This window comes from Notothenia rossii (genome assembly GCF_949606895.1).
Source record: "Notothenia rossii genome assembly, chromosome: 11".
Lineage (NCBI taxonomy): Eukaryota > Metazoa > Chordata > Actinopteri > Perciformes > Nototheniidae > Notothenia > Notothenia rossii.
In genome coordinates, this window is record NC_136910.1 from 38,871,251 (window position 1) to 38,889,677 (window position 18,427).

Below are 18,427 nucleotides of genomic sequence, written 5' to 3' on the forward strand. Positions count from 1 at the left end.
CGGACAAGAAGAAGAATGAATGTATTCTCATGGTGATGCCGGTAAATCATTATCTTTTAGGATACAAGAAATGTGCTTTAAAACATTTTAATTAATGATTTAGTTTGACACACACTGTCAGTTGTCCAGCTGATGTTTGCAAATCAGAGTAGATTGAAGCTATTAAAAGTGTAATCCTGTATGTCATCCAAAGTAATCCACTTCCTGCGCCCACTCAGCTGAATGTCTGTGGCAGCTGTGAGCGCAGCAGCTGACAGCAGGCTGTTTTCACACGCTGTAATGTATGGAAGGCATTTAAGAGGAGCAGCTCTGGGGTCTGCTATTCCTCCACTCTGCCCCTTCCTGTTGGCACTGTTTGGTCTGCTTCCAGCTCCCTGTTAAGAGAGAGTGTTTTTATTTGTTTATTTCACAGGTTTGTTTTAGCCAGTCAGCACTTGGCCTGCAATTGTCTTAAAGTGTGAGTGTTTATGCTGCCAGCTTTTGCCACTGCCACTATGAATAGTACTTCAAAAAATCCTATCATGAATTAATATCAAAGTCAGGAATACACGATTAAAACAAGTCAAGTAAAGATAGGGAATACAAAGAAAAATGTTATTCAGTTATGGATTGGGTTAAGATTAGTTAGTTAAGCCTATTTTAAGATGTTAACATGATCCAATTCAAACAAAGCTTTCAAACAATTTTCAACAACAAAGTATGCTATACTAGCATTACAGAAATACTTTATTACATAATTCTCTAACATAGTTTTTTTACTCAAAACAGATACAAATATTTTAGAGAATGAATGTTATCAGACTCAAAGCTGACTTTTGGATCGGGTTATATTATTACTGCTTTTATTAAGAGTAGGAATACCAATGCTAAAGGCATCAACCATTTTTGGGCCATTTTGGAACAACCTACAAACGTAACGTTGACATAACATCATGGAGTTCTATTGCAGACACTTCCCATCCATATGTTATGTTTTTTTTTCTTGGTTATTGTAATGGTTAGTATTAAGCCTTCTTCATGTTCTATGCATGGGGACATTCTCCTTTGCAAAGTTATTTAAAATGTTTGCTACCTTACCGTTGATTCTATATATGAGAACTGACTTTATCTTTAATGATAGGATTATTCTTCCAAACATTTGCAGTGAAGGGAAACTATTCTCATGTTATTTGATGACTACTGACCTCATCTGGTTATTAGCTGCTGGTGCAAGCCCACTTACACCCTGAGTTTGCCTTTTTAAGAGCATGGATCCGGTTTTTTACAACCTAAACCCTTGTTTTGTCTGAATAATTTCCCCACAGAGTACAAACATAGGCATGAATATAAACAAAAAGAGAGCTTGAAACACATACAGAAGAAGAGTTTAATTCAGTGTTAATACAATAAATATACAAAACTCAAGCTACTCAACATGCGATTGAAAGTCCAACCAGAGTGCATCTTAAAATGACAACGAAATCAAGAGCGAACAGCCGGCCATCTCATGATAAATCTTACAAAATATACAAACATCCCTTTCTATTTTCTTTTTGATCATTTAATTAAGAGTTGACTTCTTAGAGATGCTTCTGAATTGATTTAACTGTCAGTGTTTCTACTACAATCCATGTTGATCATGATGCTTAAGCCACAGCCCATCTACAGCACGTCACACAGTTCACATTGCAATCTAACGCCATTCTCACATATATCGTGTTTTCTTAAGCAAGTCAAAAATAACAGTAAATACTGTAAGTGCCACTCAGTTTGATTGTTTTTGAGGAATAATCTCACGTTGATTCGTACGTAAATGTACTCAGGAATACACATGCACTGGTTCAAATCAATCCAGTGTGAAGAGAAGAGATGAGATGTGAGCAGAGAGCAAAAAAGGCATATTGCAGGAAGCTTTGAAATAAATCCAGAAGGATCACAGACCCACAGCCAGACTCTGCCCTGCACACAGACTCAGACTTAAAGGCCAAATCCCTTCTATTTACACTCCAACACATCAAACACATACAAAGGCTTGACTGGTTTGAACATGAGACACAACACACAAAACAGATCAGACACATTCAGACTGTGGAAAAGCTTTGCAGCTCTTACTAAAGAAATATGTAGAAAGGGACACTTTCAAACGCATTTTAGAAGATCAAATACATTTGAAAGTCTAAATAACCAGGGATTTTAGGAAACTTCAAAAAGAATGATCGATGCAAGTCTTCAGATTTGAGTTCAGTGATCGTCAATCCACAATTGTCTAATTATGAATATGCAAGCAATTATCAGAGCATGACATCCCCTTTACTGGCCCATTTGTAGCCTCTTTTGTATTGCAACATGTTGATTTATAGCACATATATTTAAAAACAGGGTCCAGTTAGTGTTTAATTTCATATTTTTGTAACCTCATCATGCAGGTAAAGAGCACATCCTGAGTACAACTGAGGTAAGTCTCCAGGAACGCAAGAAAAGCTGGAGACGAGTTACACTTCCCCCTTCACAAAAACTGTATAAACATGCATCTGTACAGGAGAGTGGTACTGTATGTTCACGGTGTCAGTATTTGTTTCTGAGGAGAGGACATGAACAGGTAGGCTTCATGTGTGAACTATATTGAACTCAGCTGGTAGTTATGGGCACGAATGAGCAGGAAGGCGAGAGGTCGTTTTATAAATATCCTTCCTTTTGCACAGTTTACAGTGTGCAGACAAAGATTTAAAGTGCAACTTGGCAACATTTCACAATGGATATGTAGACCGTTATAAGCTAAATATTTAAAGCGGATAACAACTCAAAAGCAAACTTTAAAGTGACAGTTCACCCAAACATACTTTGAGTATCAAACACTGTTGTTGGCGGGAAAGGTGGCTTTTAAAATGTTACAAAGTCTACATTATACAGCAATGGAGCTTACACGATTAGTCAGTTAGTCAATGGACAGGCAATTATTGAATATTTATGAATCAGTCCAGTCATTTTTCAAGTAACAAGACTAAGACTCTACAGAGTAGCGATGCTTTGTGCTAAATGCTAACAGCGTGCCAACATGCTCATAATGACAATGCTAGCAGGCTATTGCTAAGCCGGTATAATGTTTACCATGTAAACTTAGCTTGTTAGCATGCTAATATTTTTGTATTTGCATTAAAAAGTGAAGCTAATTAGAATGTCATTAGTTTTGCTGGAATTTGATCAAACATCTAATTTCACAAATTGAAATGTAGACCTTTAAAATGATTAAACTGATTACTTCCATCAGGAATGGGACATGCATGTATGTGCTAAAGGTCATGGCCATCCCTCTGATAAATGCGAATATATTTCAATAACCATAAATGCAAACCTCATGATGGGACGAGAGTTAAAGTCAGGGGATCATCCAATTAGGTAGGATTTATCCTCTGAGGAGCATGAAGGTCTGCACAACATTTGAATAAATCCAATGATCGTTAAGATATTCCAATCAGGAACAAAGTATTTTTCCGGCATGAGAAAACGAAGAATGTGAAGACTTTTTACTTGCTATATTATTTGATAAATAAAATCACATTAGCCCTTGAGTCTCTCAACAAAGTAGCATGTTTGATACTGAAATATTGAAATTTGGGTGACCCTTCACTGTAAAGAAAAATCAAATTCTGAGGCAAGCAGAAAATAGAAGAAGGCAAGGCAGTGAACTGGAATGCACGGCATTCATCTTCAACAGTTCATGGTCAGTCCACCGGGGGGCAGCAGTGATTAGTTATTAACTCACAGCAGATCCAATCAGAGCATGCTACTGCTAGAGATTGTACTATTAATACATTAATTTAAAAACAGGAAGGAGAGATTAGGTTTATAAATCAAGGTAAGGCTCGGATACATGGTAAGCCAATAATGCTGGGGAGCACCTGCAGTGAGAGGGGACGTTAGAAAGACTTGGTTCAGCTACATTAGAATCTGTCTACGGAGGACAGACGGACATTTAAATAGGCACACAAACATTAATTCAGTTGGCCACACACACAAACTCACACAGAGAAAAATGGTGGAGTGGTAGGAGTGCAGAGTCTGTGATGGAGCTGTTTGGATCCTGCCTGCAGTGGGTGTTTTATCACTGAGATTACAGGTCATGGAAGGCTAACCGTAGCGCCGTCACATGAAACACTTTGATATTGTCAGAAGGCTGGGGGACTCTCCATGTGTTCAAACAAGGACAGTTGGCTCAAGTGGAAGCTGGGTGTGAGCAGAGGGGGAGGGAAAGGGAGGGACGGAGGGTTGAGCGAGCTCTCTAGGCCAATCAGATCTGCTCCTTGAAGGCTCCTTGTGCCGCCCTGGTGGTGGCGTTAGCAGCGGCCGTCTGGACCGTCTTGTTGGACATGACACCGGTGGCAAACTCCTGCTGGGCCTTCTCAAAGCTGGCCCCGGTGGTACGGTACATCCCGTGGACCTGATGAGGAAGAGGAGGGCAACAAGAGATGGGTTACAACTGAGCAGCAGAGATTACAGATACTCGTGTTTAAAGATACTCTGGTAAAAGTAGAAGTACTGACTAAACTTCTTTACTCAAGTAAGAGTAGAGAAGTATGGGCTTCGAAAAGTACTTAAGTAAAAAGTATCCATAACTACCAACTGTTTTAAAGAGTAACTGACCTCCCTTTATATTAATAGAACAATAACATCATTGTTAGCTAATGAATGTTTCCATGCTGAACAACGGCAACATGACAACGTTTTCATTGGTCCCTCTTCTTTAGAGAAGACCAGGAAATGATGGATACACGGATCGTGTTCAAATCAATAGGCACGCAATGGCTCTAAATAATGATCACGACACCAAACACACATTCAGACTAAAGGAACAAACCTGTGTTAAAAATGTAAGAAGTCAAAGTAAAAAGTCGTACTGATACCAGAAAATGTTACTTAAGTACACTAACGAAGTATTTGTACTATAGTACTTCCCACCTCAGATGAGCAGACTTTAATGGCAGCTTGATTCATTTTGTTCCTGTGAGTCTACCTTTTTGAACATGATGAGGGACATGACAGCCAGCGAGGTAAAGAGAGCAGCGATGAGGATCATGATGATGCCCACTGGGACGCTGTGATTCAGGCCGGTCAGCGCTGAGATCCACCCGCTGAGAACCAGGAAATGAGTGATATTATATATTTTTCGTCAGTCAACAATGTGGCACTGTTGTTTTTTGACACCACCCTACACCATCCTGCTGTTGTAAATACTAAACAGAGCGTTACCTGTGTAATAATCCACAGCTGAAAATACTCCCCAAAAAATGTTCTTATTAGCACAATCTGTACGGAAAGCTTGTATGTCCAGCTGTTTTGGGGTATTCCTAGAGATTTTAAATAAATATTTGAGATTTGTCTTCAGGATAGAAAATATTCTAAACTCCAAATGGTTGTAATATAAGAAAGTTGGAGATGGAGCTAATGAATGTTGTCCTATTTACATATATTTTCCGTATTTAGTGCGTCAAAATGTAATTCAATTCTTTTTTTAGATTTCCCTTGCAGTACATGAAAGACAAAAAAAGATTTCTAACAGCCCAAATGGTGTCTTTAAAGAAATCCCCCTCCAACTCCAACCTTCCTGTACGTGCCTCCTGGGGGTTGGGATTGTGTGCGTTAATAGTTTACATCTGTATTTGCTATACTGTTTCAATTGCATTTGGTTATTTCTGTATTCTTATCATGTTTAAAAATAACTGCCTTTGCTGGATTTGAGATAAGTATAACTTATGTGTAATCTAACTGTGATTTCTTATCCCCTTTTCTGCCAGATCAGCAAACAATCATTAAACAATAAGAAAAAGGAAGAAAATCAAGGATTGATCTGGACATTTCATCCTTAAAGAAACTAGATGTTAAATGAACTTCAAAGTTAAGAAAACGAAAGTAGAATTATTCACATTCCTTAATGATTTGTCTCACCTGGCGCCCCAACCAGCGATTCCAATACTCTGGAGAACGTAAACGCCAAACTGACAGATGTACACGAAGAAGAAAGCAAAAAACTTGAATGAGCTGTCACTCCTGCAGAAAGAGAGAACATCTGGTTAGATGCTAGAAATAACATCTGTGGTTATCACATACATCAGAGATTTTAACGTTTTCTTCTACGGCATTAAATAAGTCAGTTAATACCCAACTTGTACATTATAAAGCTTTCACTGAAAAAGGCTATTGCTAATAAGTGGGATTACTAAACGTCATCATGCCAAACACAACTTAAGCCATTTGTTCGTGGTGCAGTCCGTTTGTAGTATAACATCAGCATTTTACTTCTGGTGATTTGATTCCATCTTAAAAATCATAAAAGTATTTTTCCTTTGTGAATATGACCTTGTCAGTTTCTATATGTATCACTAACTTCGGTTTGCCACATATCTTTTTTCCAGGAACAATCCAAAATCCAATTGGAAGTTCCTTCTTCCCTTTTGTAGAGGTCAAATGTTCTGTGCTGGCCTACCTAAACACGTCATTCCAAGTTTAATACATCTGTGTTGTTTACCTGAATGCTCCATAAAGGGGTCTGTACCAGCAGACGAAGGAACACGGAGTGAAGAGCAGGAACCAGAGGATGGACAGGCCGAAGTCCACTCCGTGTGATGGGTCCACACAGAACCAGGCCAGGCAGCCCACCAGGTTAGCCAGCAGCGTCCCAGTGTGAACTGAAGTATGAGAGAGAGAGGATGCAGTCAGGGTATGGATGGGGCTTTCAGGGGGAGTGGGACAGTGTGGCAGCCTCAATGTGTCACTGTATACGTCAGAGCTCAGAAAGCAGGCTGGTGTCTGGCTACTGTACAGATAGTGTCCAGTGTCCTCACACTGCTGCACACTGACACTGAATATTTCAATATGTGGGACTGTGCAGGATGGAGAACTACAGAGGCCCCGAGAGGAAAGTTAGAATTAAAATCATGTTGTCCATTTATTTTGTATGATCCGAGTTGTTTGCTTCCCTGTGGTCATGACTTTTTTGAAAAACAAATGTTTTGGATTATCTTGATAATTTGGCTGTTTTCTGCTGTAATACCTCATTTTGCCAAGAGGCTGGCGTGCACCACAGCCCCATGATTTTACATAGCCGTAAAATAATGACTCACCAAATAAAACCGTTGGAATAAGCCTGCCATTGTACCAGTATTTGCACACAGCATTCCCCTCTCTTCAGGCTATCTGTGCTCCTACGCTTCATCCTGGGCCTAGCATCACCTAACACACTTGTGATTGGTTTGTAGAAATACAGACAAGCATGTGTGTTTTCCTCTATGCTTGAATGATAATGTGTGGAGCCATATCTTTCCTTAACGGTGACACAGAGATGTTATGGCTATATAAGACTCTGTTTTTCCTAACAGCAGATAAGTGCTGATTAAAAAAAGTACATCCGTGGTTTAAGGATGGTTACATAACTCGCTAAAACGCAACATATGTACCTTATGTCTAGAGCGCATGGAGAAATTAAAACTCAGCTGGAAAAACACATGAATAATAATTGTATTCTATTTAGAAAATTGGTTTAAAAAAAACAACAACCAGGTGACTTCGAAAAGTGACCTTGTTAAGTCACAAACACAAGAGAGAACACGATTTTGATCAGACTAGGAAATGGGATCTCCAGAATTCTTTTTCTCTCATTTGCCTCAGAGCTTCCAACAGAATACACACATGTATTTAATAATGCAGTTTTAGGATCCTTACACTGCCTTCGTTGTCATGGCATTGTACAGTAACAGAGTGTAGGAATGAGTTGATTTGACATCACAGTGTGAAATATGACAGGAGCCTGCTTGCTGACACAACAGGAGAGAGTGGGGGGTGGGGCTGATGTGTGCTCAAGATCCTTTTCAAGCTAAAAGTATGAAATTCTTTGCTTATCTCCAAATAATCTGTGTATGAACTCAAACTGAAGGACGGGGGATAGAGACATGGTTTCTACTGCTCTCTGAAGTCTGTATCTAAACTAACCTTTAAGCAATCATCTGACCAATACTTCATCAGACCACATGACTGCACCACGTGCCCTCGTCATGTGCCGAGTGCCACTCCAGGCCATTCATTCCCGGAATCCCAGGGAATTGTAATTTTTGAGCACCAGTAGGATGCCGTTTGTGAAGCTTAAAGGGGGATACAATGCAGTTCTTCTTATTCAGGGGATCTTGTTGATGAAATAATATTGAAAATACAATTTGTCACCAATTTTTTGTTTTATTCAAAAGATAATAAATAGCCTTTGTTAAAGTTTCTTCAGAGTTCAGACCAGCTTTATTTGCAGACCTAAGCGTTTGTAGACGGACTGTAACACTATAGTGTCGTAGTAGCTAGGAAGACTACATCTTTTTTATTTCACTGGAGAGAGTTGGAAGTGTTTCATTTCGGCAACAAAGTGTGGGTGGATACAGCATGTGTGAACAGTGAGTGTGTACACCTAGAACAATCTTCCATAAAACAGATATTGCCATCTGTTCCCCAGAAACCTTGACAAAAAACAAGCTGAGTTACAGCCAGGCTCAGTAAAATGCTTTCATTCTGCTTTGGTTGTAAAATACATATAGTATTACTTTACATTCATATTCTAGTAATATAACTTTCCCACAAGTAGCAATCTAAAAGAACTTCAAACTAGGAAGGACACATGTAGGAATTTTACAGATTTTTCTTAAAAAGTTGGTTCCCCAATTTTGTGATAGAACCATCTATGTAAGAAACTCACGGTATGAAATCAAAAATAATTGTTGCATTAATTTCATTTCAGGCCAAACAAGCTCACCTACAAATGGTGAGTGCTTAACACTGATCTAGTAAGCTTGATTGTCTCCACCATGATTTGCTGTTTGTGTTTTTATCATGTTCTGTTGCCTATTAGTGTTTTCTTTTTTGACAAATTGTACAGTGTCCTTGGGTGTCATGAAAGGCACCTAAAATAAAATGTATTATTATTAAAGGTGAAATTGCTATTGAGCGTCTTTATCATGTCTACTTTTAAGAAAGGGATGAATTAAGGTTACAAAGATGGGGATTTATATGATGAATAAAAGGCTAGCTGTTCATTCACCACAAATGATCTATGGTCGATTAAATGTACCACACATGTATGTTTCAATTAGATGATCTTATCCAAAGTACAAACAGCCAAATATATGGACTTTATCATCACATGAGACAGAGAAAAGCAACAGGTCCTAGGGGAAGGTTTAACTAATTGTTTGAGTGCTCGATGACTAAGCTGATTATTTTAGGTACATCTTTTACGGGTTGATTCTATTTCTTCATTTTCATTACAATGCAGCAGCGCAGACATTCTAAGTATTACTGAACAACATTTGATTAAATAAAGTATTGAAAGAAAGCTACTCACACATCCAGAGGTAGTACATGATCTTGACGGTCTTCTGGAACTCCACAGGTATGTCCACTGTAATGTCTTGGTAGAAACAGGGCCCCACAGGGAACTTCTCTGGGAGGGGGGGCCAGTTGTTTTTCCTGCCTGCAGGACAAGAGAAGACAAAAAGAAATGTAGGCTCATGTTCTACACTGAAAGGACAACTAATCAGTAATAGCCTGAATGTACAGTAACTCTGCTGCATTAACAGAAAAAATATATTCTCTTGTTTCCTGCCTAGATTCCTGTGTAGTCTTAGAAGCTCAACAGTAGACATATGGACAGGGATCTGTAGAGAAGTTTTGAGAATCTGCATGAATGTTTACACCTTTTGGAAATATGCTTATTATATATTAGATGTGCTTTTTCTGCAGGGATACATAGGCTGCATCTAGCTTCGGTTAAATGGATTCCTTGCGTCCCTCACTTGCGTCGTTTCCCTGTGACTAGTCCCTCCCTCCAGGGAAGCATGGAGAGATGCAAGGAAACCACGAGAAGCAGGGAAATTAGTTTTAAGAGCAATGGGACGTCCTTTCCTCCGGAGCGTCACGTGAAGCGACGTCCGTTTGTGATGACACTGCACAACTGATCGTCTGACAGCAGCCAGCTGTGTCCCCGTTATTTCCACACACACCCCCGCCTCTGTTACTACACATTTACTGACACAAACATTTGTATCATCTGTTGTAGACCCAAATAAATAAAATAAAATAAGAACTAATTCTCAAAAAAGATAAACGCCATTCTTAAAATGTATAAACGAACAATAGTTTGATTAATATTGATTAGAGTGCACAATAGAAATAAAATAATTGAGAGAAGAAAAAGAGATATGTTATCTATCAAAAGCCAGTTACATTAACATTCAGTGGATTGCACACTTTGTTTGTTTGTTTGGATATGTAGCAAATTAACATTTTAAATAGCACTTAATGACTGACTGAATGGAAACGACAATAAATGAAAATGTAAAACGAAAAAAGCGATCTTGAAAATGTTTCCAAAAAATGAATAAAATGATTTTTGAGCACTTTGTTTTTTAGATATATCACATATTTGTAACTAAATGATACATTAATTGAAACAAAACACGATATAAACTGAGGAGTGACTCTCGTGAGGTTCATGTATTTTCTTCACTCCGCTGGGAAACTGCTCTCATGTCAAGAAGCATCAGAACAGTGCATGCACTGCATCGTCCAATCAGTGAGCGATACACAGTAAGGGGGCGGGGCGAGTGTCTGAGGATTTCATCGGAGGATGGTCTGGTGGTTCCTCGATTATAGCTCCTCCATTATCGCTCCTCGATCCTCCGGCACAAATAAGGCCATTGGGACGCTACTCAAGATGGCGCAGACAAATCAACTTCCGGTGAGACCGAGACCGAGGAGCGAGGAAATGAAAAATAAGAGAAGTGAGACGCAGCTAGAGTGCAACTTGACTTAAGTGTGTATAAACAGCTAGTCCCAAGGTTGACCTCTGAATTCGACTTATGTCACTATTACTATTAGAACTTATTATTACTACGGTTTTTTTCGGGTATTTTCTTTTTTATCACTACTATTAATGCCATTTATTTGACAGGTGCAGTGTCTGCATGGAGTCTCTGCTGGTTGCCTTGCAGTCCCATGGTGAAAAAAGACTTAAGTCACTGCAGGTAGGTTACAAAATAATTTGTAACATTTACACGTGCTTCTTTGTTTACCTTTGTATTGACCCATGTTGTCTTTTTCTGCCTGTACACAGTCTTTATGCTAATCTTCTATTTTGTCCATCTTCATATTTACCTTACAAACATGGGAGTGGTAGTGATCTTCTCATCTATGTCATGTGCGTCAAGTGTATGTATTCAGTAAATGTTTAGCAGAATAAAACAGATCACACTCTGGTCTCAAATGCAGGAAAAGCTGCACCTGGACTTGTAGTAGGGAAAGGTCATATTGAGCCTTTTTAGATTGAGGAACATGTCCCTGCTGCTGACCTCCTGAAACGCTGAGCGACTGCATCTCTCTCTCCCTGCGGTCCAGCTCCGCAGCCTTCCTCTCCAGCTCCTCCTGCCTCCTCAACAGCTCAGCAGCTGCTCCCGACTGCTCCTACACAAACACACATACACACAAAACAGATGTCAACACACTGAGACAAGTACAGAAATATGTTTCTTCAGCTCTGTTTCTACTTTTGGAATAAATCCAATTCTCTACAGGGGAAGCACCAGCAGGAGGAAAAGACATCACAACAACTTGTTTCCCAGGAGGCTGCCGACAAATGAGATGCACCATCAAAAGTTATTTCCTCCGCCTGCCTGCTTTCTCTCCGACTCTGTGGTTCCTATAGCAGCTACAAAGCTCAGTCACAGACAGAAACAGCCTCCTGTGGAGATGCTTTTCTGTGTGCAAACGCAGCATGAAGCCTGCTGTCATGTTATGTATTTTCTGTCTTCAATACAAGTCTCTGCTGGTGATACAGGACTAACCTAATACACCTACTATTATATTCTGCATGCTGATATGGAGAATATAAAGATGTGTCTGTCAAATCTACAATTTCTCAAGGGAACAAGTAACAAGTAACAAGTAATAAAGTAGAAGAAATTACAGTTTGTGAGATCAGGGTGTCATAAATCACCTCTGTCAAACCACGATTGGGTGGAGACTCACCTGTCGATGCAAAGGGGAGGAGTTTAGAGATGGGAGGTTATTTAAGGGCTGGGTGTGATCGGTTTGAACCCTTTGACTGAGGCCATGCTGCCACTCCTGTGTAGGGATGCGTACCGAGCCCCGGGGCTGAATTATTAAAGACCGTGGTACCGTTAAGCTCCGACGTTATCGGTCTTTTTATCGGTACTGGAGAGAGACATGTAAAATATATCTCTAATTTTTTATTATTTCTACACAAACATTATATTGCAGTTTTAGTGTCGCCAACTCCGTTTCTAATATGCAAAAAGACTGCAAAATGCGTCTATGATTATTTTTAGTATTTTCGATCTTTCCAATCCAGACAAGAGATCTCTCTCCCCCGTCTGTGTGCGAGGGGGCGGGGCAGTTTACACACACACAGCTGCTACATGCAGCAACACCCAGTCTATGAGCAACACACACAAACACACGGCGGAGATGGCGGAGAGAACGCGCTCCGAGGTGTGGTTAAAAGTTACCCGTCTCGATGTGGACAATGCTCGCTGCCAAAAGTTCAATAAGAGTTTAGCATGTGAGGGCGGTAACACGAGCAATTTGTCTAAACATTTAGCAAAAGTGCACCACATTCAGACGGAGGAATGCACCGGGTTCGACTGTCTTTCTAGCAGCTCTGTAGCCCCATCCATGAGTAACGTTTCCACGTCAGGTGTTATGTATGCTAGCAGCAACACACAGAGTTAACTACATGATACAAACATGGGTTAATGATTAGAGGTAACTGAGTTATTTATTCTGTTAAAGTTTCAGCTATTCTGTTTACAATTCTGTCATCACATTATTTAATATGATTTGTTAAAACACTTGTTTCTTTTGAAGTGAAATATTATTTATTTCATTTAAATAAAAAGCAATGTTAATTTTGTTCACAATTTGTTTAGTTTTTTTCTCCAAAATAACCGATAAGAGTACCGTTAAAAGACTGGATCGATAAGCGGTATCGATAAAATTAGTAGTACCGTTAAAACCTTAACGATACCCATCCCTACTCCTGTTCATTTGTTTCTCCAAAACCTTTGTCTGACACCATGCCACACCAGTGAGTATTTTTGTAATGATTCAAAGCTAATTCGTTTTTAGATTATTTATATGTTCTGTGTTATTTTACATTCTATTCATCCATGTTTAGGAGTGTGTGATATACCAACAGTACCTGCGAGTTCAATTTTAAGCCATTAAATAAGGAAAACTGTTACATTTAGAGGAGAAAGTGGTTGTATATGTTGTTCATCTGGTATGCATTTAGGTTTCCAATTAATAGGATCTTGATGAAGAAACTTAAAAGATGCCTTTTTTAAGAAGTGGATGTATTAAAACCAACTCATTTACTTGTCGATTCATTTTAGCTATGGTCTGCATTGGAATATATTATTTTACAATTATTTGTTGTTTATTGTACCAACATCTTCCCTGCATCTGTTCATCCCAATCCTCCATCATTATCATTCTGAATGAATGTGTTCACTACTGTAGCTAGATGGCTTCCTATTGTGATAATGATGAGGAAAAGTGCATCACATGTCATGTTTAGGATACACATGCTTTTCTACACCAGGTGTGGTCAGTGTCACCTGTGACTGTGAGTAGGCTGGAGGCTCCTCTGTGGGCTTCATGATGGCGGGTTGCGTGTTGAGGGTGGGGGCTGCAGTCTTGGGCGCCACACCCCCAGGTGTCTGCGGAGGAAAAATAGATGTAACAACAATTGAAATGAGAATGATATGGCACAAAAAAAAAGAGAGTAGCCTCCGCAGTATGTAACCTACTGCATCAGGCTCACAGTTCAATTATAATTAAAACCACTAAAGTTGATCAATTGTGAGCATGTCAACCAAAGGCTGCTTTTCTCTCATAAAACCTCTTGGATCAATTCATTTAAATAACTTTTAGAGGACTGAAGGGTAAAAAATATCCAATATTTTACAAGCAAAAAAAGGCAGAATTTCAGGGAAAGTCAGAAAAAACGTCTACATTTCATTTAGGGAGGCGTGTGGCGCAGTGGACTAGTGCGTTGGTGTTGGGATCAGGGGAGCACAGGTTCAAACCCCGCTGCAGAGAGCATGTCGTTGTGTCCCTGAGACACTTCACCCCAAGTTGCTCCTGTGGGGATTGCCCACAGTATTGAGTATGTAAGTCTCTTTGGATAAAAGCATCTAACAAGTAACATGTAATGTAATAAAATACAGTTATAAAGCTCTCCGACAATTGTGTGTGATTCTTACTCTTTGATAATTGTCCACTGCTGGAAGTTACTTAGAATACTTGTGTTATTTCCCATTTAACAAAATTGTTTGGCATCAGCGACCATTATATTATCCTGGATCTTTTTTAGGTACTCACTGGTTTGCCATCTGTGAAGGGATTGTACTCCTCCAGCCCCGGAGGAGCAGCCTGTCGTACTTGTGTCACTGATGGATCCTTTAAAAATACAAAAGATATAAACATAAATCGTAGAAGAAAACATAAAAATTAGGGGGTAAATAACTCAAATGTTATGAATAGTTTTGGTATGAAAATAGTCATTTTTTCAAGTCTATCCTTGTGCTTTATCAAGGAGAAGAGTGGAAATGTCTGAGCTCATGTGAGTATAAATCCCCTCCATTATTCTGTCAAAGGCCAAACAACCCTCTTCATTCAAAATGCAACGGGCCTATAATTCAATACTGGCAGGATGATTCCAATAATTTTCCCGAGAAGACTTCTATAAATAGTCCTGGGTGTTCCAGCTCCAAAAGACATACATAAAAAAAGACTATTTTTTTTACTATGCTGCACTCTGCACAAAAACACACCCCAATCCTTTTAGGCACATTCTGGATTTGCAAGACAAGCAAATTCAAAGAACATTGTTCACAACATTTGGTGAGTAACAGTTTTACTATGTACTATGCAAACACAAAGTGAAATGGAGGATCAAGCTTAAACATTAAGCAGAAGCCTTTTAAAGGGTGACACTGGAGTGAGACAATGTTTGCTTATAGGGTGTATTCAACTACCAATTGCCAGTAGCCACACACTTTAAATACATGTACATCATTTAGAATATTCTGCCTCCATTTGCATGTTAAAGTCTGTTCCTGCAGGCATCAGTTTATCATACGTTTCTTATTATAAGCTTACCATCAGCTGCTGTCAGTCACACTCTGCTTTCATTCAAATAGCTGCTGAAGATTACCATCCAATCTGCGTATTCCTGCAGTACTTCCCTATGCAGTCTCAGCGCGGTGCTCTCCCCGTCTCCCTGACTCTTACGTTTCTGGGAGCATCTTTTCTGCTGCCTCAGACACACACACGCACACGCACGCACACGCTGCAACTTGTCACCAGACCGGGGTCATAAATATTTGAGGGTATGTTGCGTTTAAAGTTTAATGTCGCCCTATTGCACAGCCAAGGAAACACATGCATATTCACAGTGTTCATTTTGAAATCTAAAGTTGGGAAAGGGGGAAAATAAGATAATTCACCTGATGCAGATCTTACTGTATAATTTAAGAAGGATGTATTTTCTGACACCTAATAATGAACCAAATGTTACCTTTCATGATCCTAATGTAGTTGGAAATAAAACAGATTTTCTGATGCATTCGCTGCAAAAGTCCCACTAGCTGATGACACATTATCAAACACGATGCCTGCTGTATAGTATCCTGTACGTAACACACTGCAGGGTCAACAGGATGAAAAACCAGTTGGAGTCCATGCTCTGTACGACATTTTATTAAGCTGTTTAGCCTGGCACAATGTGAAATCTAAGCTTCCTTCTATGACATTAGAGCTTAATGCTTTTAATAAGCCTACATTCAGATGAATAGGCCAAATCCAAATGAACAATCTATGCATAACTGGGAGTGATGAAATGTAGCTGCCAGCGGGGATCCTTGCACCACATGTCGCCATGACAGCACCATATGATTTCATGAAGTATTGAAGATAGCTCAAAAGCAGGGAACAAAGCTTCATTTTTCCTCAGGCACAAAAAAAGACAGCCAATAAATGACAGAAAATTGGCAGAGCAGCAGGGGTTCACTAGTCATGTCAGTATGTTAATGAGGCTCCATGAATAATTCACTTTTCGTGCGTCTGTGCGGTCAAACTGTGCCATCAGCATCTTTTACTTTCATACACTGAAAGAGCAAGATTTGAAAATGACTTTTTAGAATGAGAAGAATCATTTACTGTAGCCATGTAGGACTCATAGTATGTGTAGGAATATCCATAATGTTTTAGCCAATTTTTATTTCTTCATTTAAATTTGTTCTGGTTTTATTTTTGTTGACATGTTAATCTAAAACAATAGATCTGCAAATAATTGTAGTTTTTTTTTTACTGCTAGTCTTCAAATGAACCTGTGCATTAGTGGAAAATACCAATCACATTATACTAAAACACAGGGAGCAGTCATTTGATGTCCCGATTTGTCCGACCAACAGTGCTTAAACCCTGCTCTATTATCTTGGACATGTTACATTTTAATTGATGCTTGTTAATCCATTAACAAAATGAAAGAAAGACGCGAAAGAAAAAGAAACAACAAATATTTACGCTTAAGTAGCTGGAAGCAGGGGAGTATTGGTATTTCTGCTCAAAATGTGTCATTTATCCGAATATTTGCTTGGTTTATCAATTAATCACATAACCTTTTCATCTCTAATGAAATGCCGAATAGTAACTGTACTGCCAATGCCAATGATGAGAACACCTTTACACACCTGCTGATGGAGGGAGGCACTGAAGGGCTAAAGAGCACATGATGCTTTCACATTACAAGACACTGTTCACACAAGGCTGTCCATTCGTTGGACGTCTAAATAAAGTTGACAGCATAATGGAAACCTTGCATTGAAAAAATATAGTTACTGACCTAATTTATGTCTCTATATTTGACTGTCAAATCACCAAAACCCTGTTATAGTAGCCTTTTAAATGGTTTCTATGCAAAAGCATCCCATCAAATCCTTCCCCTCGCTTTGAGTTATTATTAGCACATGTCGTTTGGTATAGAAAATCCATTAAGGGTATCTAACTTGATGGAAAATCAACCTAGATGCCCATCAAATCAAATATGCATGGTTACAGGAACCTTTGAACAGCATATAAGTGTTCAACAGATAGTGCTTTTAAATGTAAAGTGCTATGGAAGGGAAGGTGTAAAGACGGTGGATAGTTGTATATATCACAAAGAATAATACACCATAGACCCTACAAGTCACAAATAAGGCTATCACTAGACATCAAGCTAGCTAACAAAACATTGCCTGGTTCATTAACGTGTTATGTCACACCGAAGTGAGCTATACTAAGTGACAGAGTGTAATTTAAGCTTGACAAGTGAATTAAAAACGTTTTGCTAATCACTGCTATTACTTGTTTTAAACACAAGTAGCTTTATCACAGCTGCATAGCACTGAGCAACCCGTGTCTGATTTGCCAGGCTGTGTAACGTTGTTATTAATGTGAAATAGTGCACAAGCTAATGCTAATGGCGCTAACGTAGCTAGCTAACGTTACCTGGAATGGGTTGCTGATCTCCGGGTCCGCGAACGGGTTGCTGTCGAATCCTCCTGACATTATCCAACCAGGATGGTTTCAGTCGTTTTAAGACTTAATAATTGTATATACAGTGTATAAATCCGAGCAAACTGCTTCCAAAATACCAACTCGTTTTGAGGTAGAAGCAAGAGATGACAGATGGTCGGAGGTGAAGTGTTGACTCAGTCCAGAGATACTATCAGGCTGGATGGGATTGGTCACCAGCAGCGGATCACATGTGATACAATACTGACCTATACGGAAGTGAAGAAGCGTCAGGTCACATGTTTTATTTGTGTGTATGAGTTTCTTAATTGTTTTAAACCCTTCAAATTAAAATGCAATTAAACTGTTGACCGCAATTAGAAAAATATGATTTATGTAAAAAGCCCTAGCCCTCCATTTTTGTAATGTTTATTCTTGACTTCTGTATGCACTAACTTGCCTATTTTTTTCTTTGAAGACTCTGAAAGAAATGTTGTTTGTTCAAGCCTTTGTCCAATTAAGTTCTATAAAAGAAAAATAGGCATACTATTTGTATATAGTGTGAATTCGTTTCTTGATAAGTTCGAAATAACCAAACAATATAAGTAATATGTTACAAGTTAACACACTACATAAAAAATGTAACTGAGGCATAAGTACAACAATATTTGAATAAAAAACAATTAAAATTGCCCACAAAAAGTAAAAGTAATCATTGTGCCCATTTCAGAGTGTGAGTATATATAGAAGGTCAACGAGGTTATGAATATCTGTACAATACTGAACATCCCATTCTTGTACTTTTCCACAACTATTTCGATTCAGTAAACACATCACATTT

At 39.0% G+C, this 18,427-nt stretch overlaps 1 protein-coding gene across 1 annotated transcript; it reads right to left on the reverse strand.

Moving 5' to 3' along the window:
- Positions 1-1,352: 1,352 nt before the first annotated feature.
- Positions 1,353-17,817, reverse strand: LOC307025791 (secretory carrier-associated membrane protein 1-like). The gene is made up of 9 exons (XM_079660667.1): positions 17,581-17,817; positions 14,410-14,487; positions 13,644-13,745; positions 11,358-11,469; positions 9,353-9,481; positions 6,503-6,662; positions 5,923-6,024; positions 4,991-5,108; positions 1,353-4,417 (listed from the first exon to the last, which is right to left on the reverse strand). Exons 1-9 carry the CDS (start codon positions 17,638-17,640, stop codon positions 4,268-4,270), a joined length of 1,011 nt encoding a protein of 336 aa, XP_079516793.1. The 5' UTR covers positions 17,641-17,817; the 3' UTR covers positions 1,353-4,267.
- Positions 17,818-18,427: the final 610 nt, after the last annotated feature.